This window comes from Gavia stellata, chromosome 8, assembly GCF_030936135.1.
Source record: "Gavia stellata isolate bGavSte3 chromosome 8, bGavSte3.hap2, whole genome shotgun sequence".
NCBI lineage: Eukaryota > Metazoa > Chordata > Aves > Gaviiformes > Gaviidae > Gavia > Gavia stellata.
The window spans coordinates 36020508-36034892 of NC_082601.1; the positions used below are offsets into that span (position 1 = coordinate 36020508).

Here is a 14385-nt window from a genome sequence, read left to right on the forward strand (position 1 = left end):
GAGGGCTAGAACATCTTCAGCAGACAGAGCCAGATCCACCAGAATTTATCTGCTGGAGTCCTTAAAAGGTATGAGTGGAAGAGCCTGCGCCAGGGAGCACCTGATAAATGAAGAGGTTCTGTACTTTTTTTGATTCTTCACTGCAAGTTTACAATGCTCTTTCTCTCTTCAGCTGCTCTAACAGGAGAAGTTGGACTTGAACGCCTCCCTTCTTTCCTTTTTCTTTTTTTTTTCCCCTCCATATTTATGCTATTTTGTTCCTACAAAAAAGAGGGATCTACAAAGAGGACCACCCTGCCAACAACTAAGCCACCAACAGGCTTAGAATATTGTGCAAAAGAATCTTCGAAATGTCTGAGCAGATTTCAATTACTCTTTTCAAAGATTTGCAATTCCCACTACACAGCCTATTGTTTGCTTTCACTAGGACATTCTTCTCTTAAACAGCTGGCACAGAATGATTACTGCTCTGTAGGGAAACGAGCAAACACCATACAGTAGATTTAAAGCCAAACACAGAAAAAATACAGATTTTTTCAAAAGAACCTCTCATGAAGATAGAAGCGTTTCTGAATTCCATTTTCCCTGCTTATAGGTGAGGGAAAGCATGGGGGATGTAGTTCACACTCCTTTGATTCCCAGCATGGCTATTACACTGAACATCAAAGGCACAATGAACGATGAACGATGCTTCTCATACTTTCCATTAGCTATGTTTGGGTGAGCAATTGTTTCTCTTGCGTCTGTTTGAAAAAGGAGCTGCAGTTTTACCCTTGCCTCTTTTCCTAAAAGAAAATGGAAAGAAGGAAAAGAGAGAGGGAAAGAAGCAGCAGCAGCACAAAGGGGAAGAATAGAGGTAAAGAGATGTTTGCAGCAGCCAGCCTGCTAATGCACCGACTGGTCACTGGGCATGAATTGCAGGGAATTTCAGTGGGAACTAATTATGTCCAGAAGTTTTCCAAGAACTGCCAGTGTCGAATTGCTGTGGGAAGTAGTTTCCAGACACAGATCATCCTTTCATATCTACTGCTGCAAATGCGCACGGGGTGTTCCTGCAATTCTGCTGCCCTTTGCAGTGCTGGGGCTGGGAATAAAGCGGTGCCTGAAGCCACCATAGCGGCCCACAGAAGTTTTGCACATGGAAGGAAATCTTTTGTGGCCTGGCAGGAGAGCAGAGGTGCCTGTGCCACCCTCCAGGGTGGGATGGACAGTGACTGAAAGAGAAAACCAGCAGCAGAAGGGGATGGGTCTCCTGCAGATGTGGATAGCTTTGTGTTATGCTGAAGGCCATTCTGGTACAAACTCAGCCAAAGTCTTAAATCTACAAGTCACATCCCCCATTTCTTGAGAGTCATTGGGGTGCCCCTTTAGCTGTAAGAGAAGGCCTAGGCTTTCAAAATAACAAAACACATTCACCCTTAAAATATATATCTTTCCATTATCATCACATTCTTCCTGTTCCATGTCCTGTGCATGCCTTCTCCTCCCCTGGCAGACATCTCTTCACAGAGTACTTGTGTGAATCAAAGCAAGACAAAAATGTGCAGACATTGTTAAAGGAGGTACTGTTTTCATTCTCATTCTGATAGTTCATGTTTAAATGAAGGGATTGACGTAAATAAGGGAAAATGGAAGTAGTCTCTTAGCTAATCTGAAAGGAATCTCTTCTGCTGTGCTTTCACTAAACAAAGCCAGAAGTCTCAGAGCTGAAGTTTATCCAAACTAAAGCCAACAAATGGTTGTTGTTGGAGGGGTTATATCATGTTTTCCATTGTCATTTAGAAATGAAACAGGCAGAGGCTTCAACTTTGCAAACCTGGAGACAAGAAGATTGGCTCTGAAGTGAAAATAAATAAATAAAAAGCAGTGGGTGGAAGTAGGTTAGGTTTTCTCAAAGCAAAATGGAGAGAAACTTTCCTGTGAAATACAAGATGAGAAAAAATAATGACTGCTTGAAAATATAAATGCAAAATAGAATTTACTATGCCTCTGTGTGAAAGATGTATTGTTCTACAGTCACTGATGGAACTCATTCATCCTTGCACCCTTCTGGCATTTAAGATAGGATAAGCACACCTCTCTATCTCTGTTATAGTTAGAGAAGAGACTTTCTGACTCCTGTAATATGCAAATTTTTTACTGTCTGTGGATATTATCAGTTCATCAGCCACAGCCAGGAGCAACATAAGGGTTAATCTTTTAAATTGTTATACAGTCTCAAAGCAATGTGAGAAATATTAATGGCATGGTCCCTACACATAAATATGGCCATCTTATTTCCCTGAAACACAAAGTGTCTGACTGTGCTGAACGGAGAAAATCTGTGGGAATTCCTTATAGATTTTTCCAGGGACAAAGCATTTCTTGTCAGGGAAGCCATGGAAAGAACAGAAAGCAAAGCTACACAAACCTTGTGCATCAAAAGATTCAATGGAAGAAAGAAAATCCATAGAGGAGTAGCTGTCCTTCAGCAATAACTAAGCTAGAGTGCTGGCTCCTGTATCTAGTAGCAGCATGGCCATGGGAAGCCAATTGCAGTGAGTCACCATGCAGCATCTCCGTAACAGAGATAACATCACTGTGAGCAGCACAAGCCCCAAACAGCCTTCTCTCCAGGAGGAATCCACTGGATCCCCTGGGCTGGAGATAGGCAGCATGCTGAGTGCCAGGGGCTACAGCATTCTTCTGCACCCATCCACACTCCCCTCAACAGCCTGACCTGAATGTACAGAAGCAAAGTAACACTTCTTGCATCCCTCCTGGAAAAGGAATCACATCTGTGCCTCGTTCTCCTTCTGTACAGGGGATATTGTCATGGATGTGTCGAAGGAGGGGTAGGCTGTTAAAGTATTGCAGCAGGTAAAATGATGACACAAAAATTTTTGTTCCATTTTGGGTTGAAGGTTAGTTATCATCTGCCAAAAACCAAAACCAGAATGTCTCAAAACTGTAGACATACAGGTGGTAGGTACCGAACTCTAAACCACGTTAAAGTTGTGCAATCTACAATTTACCAAGCTACCATAAGGAGAATGAGCTAGCAGTTGTCATGTTGTATCAGAAAAGACTTTATTATACCCTTTTCAAGTTTGAGTTTAATTTTTTGGGTGTTGCCAATAATAAATTGAATTTTGCTCCATCACATCGGATTTCTGCAGTTATGTGGGAATCTAATCCAGTTACTTCAAGACCAAAAAACCCATTTTGCTAACAACATATCTTTACCATTGCCAATAGTTTTCCTTTTCTTAGCTGAGATCTTTTGCCTAGTTTCTTAAACAAGCATGACTAAAGGGCAACATAATCTGGAGTATTAATGGACATGACCATTGCACTAGTTTCCACTTCTGTGGGTTTTGACAAATTATTACTTCAAACCAACAAATTAAAACTTGCAACTGTTACGGCAGCTGTGGCTTGTGCTCTTCTCCAGATTACTAACCTACCATAAAAACGTCAAGAGCAATATAGTTTTCTTGGTGCCTGCTAGCCTGGGAAAGCATGCTTTGTTATTGTTTCCCCCTACTGGTAGGCTGAACCTTTCAACTCTGAAGAGATTGCTTTTTATCCAAAATGCTAAATGACAGTCTGCATCATTGCCATTACTGACCTACAGCATACCACCCTAATTATGAAGCCAGGTATGTCCCATTTTCTGCCCATTTCTGGTTGAAACCAGGTTTGAACAACATTAGCATGTAACTGGGACAATGACTAATAGACCATGTCAGTCTGGTTTATCAGCAAGTCTAGTCTGTGAAACAAAAAAGTGATAGTAATTCACTCCTTTCTTTCTCTTGAATTGCATTAATTAAAACTAACATTCAGCTGTTGTGTAAGGCTGGCATCAGCTAAGATTTTGCAAGTGACACCTGGCTGCCTATTTCAAACCTCAAAACTTTGGCAGAAGCTGGAAGAAGAAATAGGATCTGCTTGTAATCTGCAGCACTAAGAAGGGAGCAAATGTAATGACTCTGACTGAGGCAACAATTGTAATATTCGTGCCAGAGACAACACCCTTCTACCTCTGCCTCTTCCCCCTGTAATAAAGCAGTGGATGTTTCCAACTCCACCTCCTCTTTTAAAAAAATCAGTCTATGTAGATTTGGTCTCAAATCAAAAACAAATCTGGAAAATAATGAAAGGGATATATAATGGTCTCATTTTCCTAAGGCTAATGTCTTCCAGGGATGTGTGATCTAAAATGTGTTTATGAAATTTGTCATATTTCCAAGAATATATATATATATATAAAATGTTTAGAGGGGGTGGATTCCCCAGGCTTTCATTTAGCATGGTTTTTCCAGACCAGAAAGGAATGTTTCAATTTTCTGAAGCATAACCTTGCCTGCTGTGTGCTTGGTAAAAAACAGTCAGGAAAAATGGAAGAAGAGCAGCAGACCCCTGATCACTCATACCTTCTCATACCTTAAGGTTACTTATGATGGTGTAACTATCTGTTGGCACACAGACATACATCATCTGGTTTTACCTTCAAAATTCTGGAGGGGGACTTTTCTGTGTTACCAAAACCTTTGATGAAAGATGGTTCTGACTGTCATTAGCATTACCTTTAAACTAGCTAATTTATCAACAAAGAATGCATGTGTGCAATGTTGCATACAGGTAAGTGCTAAAAATGTCAGTCTGGCAGTCTCACAAATATACCTCATCTGTGCAGTACCCATCTACTTCATAACCTATCTAATCCTTTCCAATTAATAGAAGAAGAAAGCAAAATGGCTACAACCAAGCTTATTACAAGTTTTCCTAAAATATCATGCTTCTTTTCTGGGGGATCAGAAGTGGGTGCTCAGCATTAGGAGTTCTTTGCATGCTGCCTCCTGAAACCTACATGTGATGGTTATATTTCTTTTTAAAACTATAATTTGCAACTGAAAGTAATATGAAAGGTCAATAAGTCTTCTCAGAGATATTTCAGGATTCAGTCATTACCTCAGAAATGAGCTTCCTGACCAAACATCCAATATAATACTTACATTACAAGGAAAACACTAAATTACATCAGAGCAAAAAAATATTTCAAATAATAATGAAAGGTTTCTGGTTCTGCTCTCACACTGCTTTCAGAGCAGTAGAGTTTTCCTGATGACCTCAGTGAATTTCCTCAAGAACTGTTGGGTGTACATATAAGAAGCGTCACACTCCAGGTGACTGAGATGTCCTTTACCCATCTCAGATGCAGCTGAGAGAGGCCCAGATCAATCTGAGCTCCCTTTTGGCACCGATGTGAGCAGGGCTGTGCATGTGCTTCCTTTTTAGTCAGTGGAAACTGCCAAATACCTCCAGTCTGTCTAGCTAAAATTTATGCTGTCTTCTGGAAGTAGTTGTCTAGATTGACTCTACAAACTCAAGGTAAATGGTATGAATGTAGGTAAGGCTAGCGAATGCTTGCACAAATCGTGCTGGCTGGGTAGAGAATGGATTTCTTTCCTAAAGAAGCATTCAAAGTTCTTACACTTTTTGGTAGCTTAATATGCAGGATGTAAAGGTGCCTTCAAATGGTGGAAATGAAAATACATTTCTGGAATCTGAAGTACCAGCTTCATGTCATGTCAGCCACCAGGAGGCATTTTATCTTGAACATGGTCAGGGCTTGCTAACGCCTTGCACGCAAACTTGACATATGTCAGAAAACCTGAATTGTGTCAAGGTGATTTCTTCTGCAGGCTAAAAGCATCCTAGTGAGTTACCAGGACATACAGCTTTTGTTCATGGAAGTCACAGGATATTCCTTGTTCCACAGTATTGCGATCTCCAGCTTTTCTAGAGGTTCAATCTGAGGCTCTACTCAAATCTCCATTCCTAGCTATTACAGCAAGACAAAGAAACACATAGCCCAGAGGTACATCTGACTATCCTAAACTTAGTGTATACTGAGCAGTTTCCTTAATATCTTGCCAAGTCTTGTCTCCTGGCAGGCTTTCCCAAGGAAAATTTTATATTGACTTACATTTGATACTAACCATATAAACATTTTTCTTGACAAGAGAGAGCATTTTAGCATGTCTGGAAATTCTCTTTTGAATCGTGGAAAATTTGGCTTCCCAGTCCATCACTGCCCTGCACATGGATTAGTGATGCTAATAATCAACTCCTTCAATTATTATTTTCTGTGAGAAAACCATATTCAAATGTGTGGAAAGGAACATTCCAAAGAGAGGACAGAATTCAATATTTTAAGGGACAACTAGTGTTTTATCAGTCTCTCTGTGTAACCTCATCCCTGTAAGTAGTATGGAAGTTAGCCCAGTAAGGAAATGTTACTACACCATGAAACAGGAATGTGGCAGAGAAATGAGAATACTCCCTCACACTTCGTTTATATATTGTTCTTCTACCCAAAATTTACCATTTCTTGAGTCAAATATGTATTGCACCTCAGAAATGTCCAGGGATGTGACCAGAGTGAGGGAGAGGGACCTGGCACTCAGGGGGAATTTGTTTATTGGGAGAAAGAAAACTGATGTTCCTTCCTTTTATATTGGATGGTCCCTTAGTCCCTATCCTTCTGAAGATATATATATGAAAAATATACATAATGCATATTAAATATATGCAATATGTATATTATTTGCTGCTGTAAGCAGAGAAAACTCTGCATAAGTTTGCTCAAATTTTATATTTTCTTCACCGAGAATTACTGAAGAGGCAGTTTATATACTGGAAAAGCAGAAACAGAAAAGCATCAGTTCACAGTATATTATTGTTTATTCTCTACAGAACATCTTTATAGGCATTGTTGGGTTTTTTTAAGATACCTTACAAAGCTTAGCCTGTGTCTGTGCTTGGTAAGGGAGGCTGGTATTTGGGCACGCTGCTGTTGCAGATGATGTTACCTGATCTGCTCATGCACAGACCCCCCTGAGCTCCAACTGCTCCACTGCCAACAGCCTGTTGGTGGACTCACAGTCACCCCCTCAGCAGAGGTGCCTTGCCAGGTATGCTGAGGTAGATAGATTTGCCATGAAATGGCTAAAGTAATTGTTTTCATGATTTGTATCATACAGATTAGGGTAGGGTGTGGTTGTAAAGGCATTTGGCTTTCCTTTACTGCACTACAGTTTATTTGTCCTCTGCTTATCAGGTTATTTGTAAAGTTATTCGTTGTCTTGATGCAGGAATAAATACATTGCAGATCTTTTATATTTACAGGGAAAAAAAAAAGTTTTATCTTAAGGAAGGTCTGTTTTACAATGTCTGGCAAGCAGGAACAGAGCACATCCAAAAAAGGTCAGCTGTACTTGTGGAATGTCATCTGTTTAACTTAAATACTCATACCACACTTATCTTCACTATAAGTTGAATTATTGTATACAAAGTATTTTTTTCCCCCTCTAAATTCCATGTTCATTTGTTTTTGGTGTTCTTGCTCTCTGTAAACATGCACACACATACTCGCATGGATTCTCAGATACCATCAGCTGCTAATCAGTCTCGTGAGGGACCGAAACAGCCTGCAGATGCACAATTTAAACTATTTCAGCTGAGGGTATTATTTTACCCTCCTGCTTTATGTCAAGTAAAAATCCCATAAACTCATGTATTTTCATATATCACTCTTAAAAAACGTTTCATCAAACCTGGTTAGAATTTTAAGGCTGTTTTCCACACGCAAATTGTTTAAACAACCCCCCACGCTGCCAGTGGAAAACACACAAGTACAAAGGAGAACTCCAAATAAAAAAGCTGGAAGCAAAGACTTATTGCTTGTGACAAATAACTTTCAGGCAGCACAGAGCTAACAGTTAAAATGTTATTCCAAGAGTTAAAAGAAATAGCTTAAAAATTCTCCGTTGTCTCTAATAGGAAAACAAGTAAGAACAAGAACAAATGCAGCTAAGGCAGACAGCACTGTGCGGTCCTTTTAACCACAGAAGAAAGCAAAGCAAAGAGAAACCTTTGGGTTGGTAATGCAAACTCCTGCAGCTTTCAGCTTCAGCATTAAATACCTGACTCTGCTGAATTACTGAAGGAAAAGTGTTCTGGTGAGATTTGTGAACGCACATTTCTTACAAGTGATTAAAATAATTGGTGAAAATAAAAATAAAATAAAAACATTAAATCATAAGAAGCTTGAATTACTCACCGTCTTGTTGTGCCAAAATAACTGAGGGTTGAAACACGGCAAAAATGAGCAAAGTTACTTTTTGCACAAAGCTCATCATGTCTAAATATTAGACATGAGACTCTCTGTGCAAAAATAAAAATGGGGGGGGAAGAAAAATCTATTCAAAATAGCAACATCGGTTGTTCCCTGCCCTTCCAGCACCGGGCCATGTACAGAACTCAGCCACAAGCATTCCCCAGCTTTGGCCTTAAATAGGAAAAAAATTGGCTTACTTTACTTTTCCACCCCCTTTACTGAAACATGAGAAGAAGACCCATCCCCTAACAGTAAATGAATGATTAATATTTCTCTTGGCTTTACAGAAGAATAAAGTCAACTAAACAAGACACACAGCACATCTGGAACTTCTGTGTGTGCACGAAATATACGCTGAGACTGTATATCAATAGTTAGTGTGTGCTGTATGTGAGATATATGCATGTGAAAAAAGAAGTCCTGTGGTAAAGCCTCTGTGGTAAAGCATTTTTTCATGTTAATTAGGAGTCAATGGGTACAGCCCAAAGAGGATTTTTAATTCTTAGTGCTCCCTGAAAAAGATAAAAGGTAAATACCTGATGTGGCTGCACAAACTGAAAGAATCCCAGAAGTGGAGGAACAAAGCTGGGTATTTCTGCTGATGAGCAATCAGAGTTAATGAAAGGGAGGCCTGAAAATCGCAACACTTCTGTTCCAGTGCTTTTCTCACCACCTCTGCCTCACGCCATGATTTTGTGTGACCTGGGGAGAAAGCAAACATCAAAAAAATTATTATGAAGAAAACAAGATCCCAAATCAGAAGCACCAATCTCCCAACCTAAAACTTTTCAAATAATTCAGTTTGATGCTGTCATTACAACATTTGAAAGGAATGCAGAACAAGTACCACCTTTTCCTTTACTGTTTGCTCCTCAAAAAAGAAGGTATGGCGGACCAAAAAAAAAGAAATCTTGAGACTACTAATCCCTTTTAAGCCTAGTTCTTTCTTTATTCCATGCAAAACTTTACTGAGAATAGGATCAGAACACACAAACTTATTTTCCAAATAAGATAGCTTAAACAGGTTTTGTTATGAATGCAGTTTTGCTGGGAATGTAGCTTTAAGTACAAGTTTGGGAGACTCCAAAGTGAATTCAGAAAGCTGTTACAGTGTGCATCTCTACTAAAACAATGATCAAACTAATTGCTACTCTCAGTCGATTAATTCGATCCAGGTCATTAACTGCAGGAGTGCTCAATCATTTGTTCTTAAGTGTTGCTGAGATTACAGTGACCCAGGGAACCACCCCTCCTATCAATAATTCATTAATGTCATGAACTGTCATCCCAAAAAAGGGTCCTATATCTCTGTATGCATAACAAAATAAGAGCAGCTTGAGGTTACCTTTTAATCTGATAGGTATTGGGTCTCATTTCAAAACCTGTTTATCTGAAATACATTTGCACTTAAACTGGAAAGTCATCTCCTGCTAGGGTCACCTGAGGTGGAAGAGGTTGAAGCAAGTATGAAGAAACCTTAAATAATTTGATGCCACTTTCAATATACCCTGAGGGTCTCTTCTGCGTCTTATACGCTCATAAGGTATGAATGGCTTGATACATTTCAAAGGAATTACACACCACTTTTTTGCATGAATTAAATACCCCCCAATTTTCCATGTCACCTGCGTTGGGATGGCAGAATTATTTCATGCAGCTTGGGTTTTCATATCCAGTATCATATTACTTAAGAGGTTAGGTGACTTGGTTTATAAACGTCAAGTAGCTAGAAACAGATAACCACCTCCTGTTGAGCTATCCCAGAACATAAGACAAAATGCTTCAAAGTTTTATGCATGGGCCTATAAGGTTTTCTTCTCTTTTGGAGTTATGCTCAGGACATAATGATTTGGCTCTCTTCAATAGAAATGTACAAACAGACCAAGTACTGGATCCAAACCATTCTCAGCTATGGAATGAGAATTAAACTAAATTGTTTATCAGAATCACATGCAGATCAGTTTTTTATTGCCAGTCTGTTTTCTCTATTAACGCCTACATGTTCGTCACAGTAATTGTTTCAGTTACATGAAACTTAATGAATGTTACATGTTAAGTGTTCACATTTAAATAGCCAAGGAAAAAATAAGAGAAATTTGATCACGGTCTTTCACTTAAAGCCACCTTCATATTGAAGTCTACAAATTTTTCAGCCCATTTGACCACAATAAACATTTCTTTAGATTTCTTAAGTTTATCCTTTCAAAAAAAGAGAGCACCCTTGATGACACTCCAATTTTTACAGAGCAACACTTGATTGTTAGAGTAAAATTTAAATTCTAAGAACAGTTCTGGATTATTCACCTTGGCTATCAAACCAGTCTCTAACTAGATTATGAATCCAGATTTATCCAAAACATCTACTATTTCCCATAGGCGCTGGAGTATTAATATGTGTGCTTGACTTTGTACAGAAATGAATCCGGAGGTTCCTGTATAGAAGCATAACCAATATCACTTAATGATTACATCCCAGAAAAACCAAAATAACCTATGGACCTTATCTTCCTTGGGTTCTGCAGTATATTCAGCAAATTACGAATGGCAATGCTCAGCTACACTGGAATTTCTCATTAGTGCTACATTCACATAACAGTGGTTGTAGAATTGATTTTATAACTCTACTCTAAAACCATGAGGCAATTGCCATTTACCATCATGAGTCAATTCCTTTTGACTGGGCATTCACCATTTTGTTTTGTTTTAATCACCTGGCCTGAAAAGACTGTGGCACAATTTTCCTTGAACATCCATGGACACTTTATGATCAAAGGCTTCCTTTTCACATCCTCTGCACAGAAACAGGCTCCTAGAAACCCAGCTGTCTTGATTCTTGGGTCTTGCAAGCAGTTTTGGAGCATTTAGTAAGTAGCTCTTGGTTAACACTCACCTTCCCAGGGATGTAATGTCTTGGCATCTGGACTAGACTGGAAAAAGGTGCTCATACCAGAATCAGAGCATTTTTGCATGGGGGGACCTGGAATAATTACTTGTAAAAGTTATTGAACGTATTTGGGCTTTACTGCAGATACCATGAAAGATGTGTAGACCAAAACTATTGACCAACCTCTATGTTAGATGACTGGAGTATTCATGCTGCTCCCACTATTTTGGCATTCCTGTGTATGTTTGAGTCTTGTGGTTAGTGACATTCTGCCTCAGAATGACAAATGAGAGACACGCTCTTACATATTTATCAGGTGACTGCAGGTCCACCTCCCCAAAAGGTCAGTCCTTAAGCAAATGGTCTAAGTGTTACTTTAAAAGTTCCCAAAGTTCTGACCTGTAGAACAGGCTGGCAGCTATCCCTTGTTTCCAAGAGAGCTTAATCTGAACTGAGAATCTTCAGTTTTTGTAGTTGTAATTACCCCTATGTAAGGAACAAGTATTTATTTCTTGTTCTGTGTGGATTTTAATAATAGCAAAGAATCTTTGAATTTAAAAAGGTCTGTATAGTTTCACAGAAATAAAACACTGCAAATAGTGCAAATAGTGACCAAAAGCACGGGGGGGGGGGGGGTGTGGGGGGGGGGCGGGGGTGTGTGTGGAGTGTAAGTGTAAAGAAACTTTATTTTTTTGCCCAAATTGTACTTGGTGAACCAACACACGGTGCTAAGATGCATCTATGACATTGTTTTCTCTTAAAGCTCACTTTTTAAAAACATTTGACCTACAAGAAAAGCTGAATCTAGAGCCACTAAACAAACAAAAAAAAAACCGCATACACTTCTTTAACCATTCTTGTTTATGAGCTAATGTGAATTATGACTGTTGTCTTAATGGACAGTTATAGGAATTAAGGTGGCCAAATCAATGAAATTGTTTCATTCTTCTCCCATCTTTCCATTTTCACTGAAATTATTTCCTAAGACAATGGGAAATCAGCTTTTGAGACACAGCCTGTTGTCCACACACGCTGTTTTCAGCTTCACACAGCTTCAATGGTTTTCACAAATGAAAATTCTCTTTTTTGCAAAAGTCCTGTGCAGATTAAATAAAACCCTTCATCTGAGTCATGTTGAGAACGAATTGTGTTACAGCACAGCTGTGAAGGCTCTTAAGGCAGAGCCAACATTATGACTGCATACGGGTGAAGCAGGCGGCACCCACAGCATTCTCTCTTCACAGCAGGAGGGACACAAGCCAAACTAGCTTAATGACCTTTGGGTGTACTGAATGCTGGGGAATTCAAAATCTATGGCCAGGGCGTGGTTTTTCTGTACTGAACACGCACCTACTCTTGTCGCCAATGATGGAATCTGTTAATTTAGAACACTGGCCCAACGCGTTTGCAGGGATGCTCGTACTTTTCACCGAGGTGTTAAAATTATTTTGCAAGGAATCCTTTCTTCTTGTCTCTAATTCAGATTTCCACTGTTCAACTGAAAAAAACCAGACCTTCTCTTTTTAAAGAAATACCACAGTCCTATTGACCTAAGGAAGTACTTAATGAAATGGTTACAAGGCTTCGTGGCAGGAGAGTGTCTTGTAAAGGCTTTTGTGCTCTACAACCTGTGGTTGTTGGACATCAGAGTAACATAAAATGGCAGAAAAGATTTATAAAGTTAAGAATAAACTTGGTTGGGAATTGGTATCTATGTTTACTTATACACAATCACAAAAATCATGTTTTGCTATATCTCTAAGTAACAAAACCCCATTAAATCCATCAGAAGAGCACTCTAAGAACAAATTGTCATTAAAAGTAGGTTATCCTTTCTACCATGGGGTTTGTGTAGAAAGTGGGGGTGCATCATGCAAATCAAATAGTCACTGTGTTGGCTCTGCTCAGGGACCAGTTGCTGCCTCTGTTGTCTCTGGTCAAACCACTGTTGCTCCAGACAGTACATGTAGTTCCCAGAAGGGCTCAAGTGTACTGTACTTCAGCTATTGGTTCATCTGGGACCTCAGCACAGAAAGGTTCCAGGTTTTAAGCTTCATCACTAACAATCCAGTACATTTTATGAGCACTTTTTTTTTTTGTCTTTTTTAAATAAAAAAAAGAACAATAAATGTAAGATGCAGCCAAGATTTTTAAAAAATTGTTTCACATTCTTCTTTTTGCTGATTTATTGTTTTTCTAATGAGGGAATAAATATTCTTGTTTGAGTTTACTAAAGAATAACAAAAGGCCATCCGTACTTATATGACTCATCCTTTAGAAAAAACAGAAAACAGAAGAACACAGGATCAAATGTTTTAACTCTTGATCTGTTCAGTATTAACATGATTGGAAGCAAAAGAAATTACCAAGGCAAAATAACTGATTTTTTTTTAGAAAAACTATTCTAAATGAAGGCCACTGGAGATGTGCAAGTGAGTCAGAGAACATGGCAATACGAGAGTCTTCCACTAAAACTGAAATCCCAGTCTGAAAAAAAGATGAAATAGCAGTCTTCAGGAGTAGTGTCAGACCACTTTTCACTGGCCGACAGTATAAGGCAAGTATGGCGTTCTCCTCTGGACTGTAAATGCTCCATGTGTCCCAAAGAGCACACTGATTTCCTAGAACGGAGAAACAGCGTCCAGCTGCTTTTCTGGAAGGAGGGGAAGTGTACCACGCTGGGGCCAGCCCTGCTGCTGCTCGCACCGGTGGGTGGGTGGCCTGGGAGGCTGCAAGGATTCTGTCGACATTTATTTTATAGGGTTTTCTTCTGATCTGTGACCTCCTCTAAGACTCTTTTCTCTGCTGTTAACTCTAGTATATTGTCACAGAGCCCATTATGTATCTGCTATTGGAAAGTGGCATCACTTATGAATTAATCTGCCCAATGTCATGCATAGAAGAACAACTCGGGACCTTAGTTTAGATATATGGGTTGATCTGTTCTGCTTTTCAAAGGTGGCTTGAAAAGTACCTTTCAAGATGAATCCTAAGAACATTAAATTGCCACCTGGTATTTGAGAGCCTTAAAGTCTGTACTAATAACATCAGGTATAATGGCAGATAGAGAAGATAAAAAAAAATCTTATAGATAGGTATGTAGTTATACGACTGATCTGAACTCATTTTATAGCTTAGCTCTATATGGGCTTGCAGGTTTTGTTTTAAAAAACTCTAGTTCAAACATATCAACTGTATATTGTTAAGAACTCTTTGGGCTATGATAGGCAAGTCTGGGAAAGTTTTGTTGGATACTCTGAGTAAAAAGATACCACAAAACCACCCCAAAGCACTAACAACAAAGTTGTGGTGGACTCTGGTGACCAAGTGAAAT

General features: G+C 39.2%; 1 protein-coding gene across 2 annotated transcripts in view; it reads right to left on the reverse strand.

Annotated features, from left to right (window-relative positions):
* The window catches only part of COL3A1 (collagen type III alpha 1 chain), a 52908-nt gene extending 44609 nt beyond the window's left edge, over window positions 1-8299 (reverse strand). Inside the window, exons 1-2 of one of the 2 annotated variants that reach the window (XM_059820784.1) lie at window positions 8111-8299; window positions 6882-6890 (exon numbers count right to left, since the gene is read on the reverse strand). In XM_059820784.1, the coding sequence (XP_059676767.1) occupies window positions 6882-6890; window positions 8111-8189 (88 nt within the window). In that variant the 5' untranslated portion in view covers window positions 8190-8299. The remainder of the gene's footprint in view (window positions 1-6881; window positions 6891-8110) is intronic. The other variant, XM_059820783.1, reaches the window with a different exon arrangement.
* Window positions 8300-14385: the final 6086 nt, after the last annotated feature.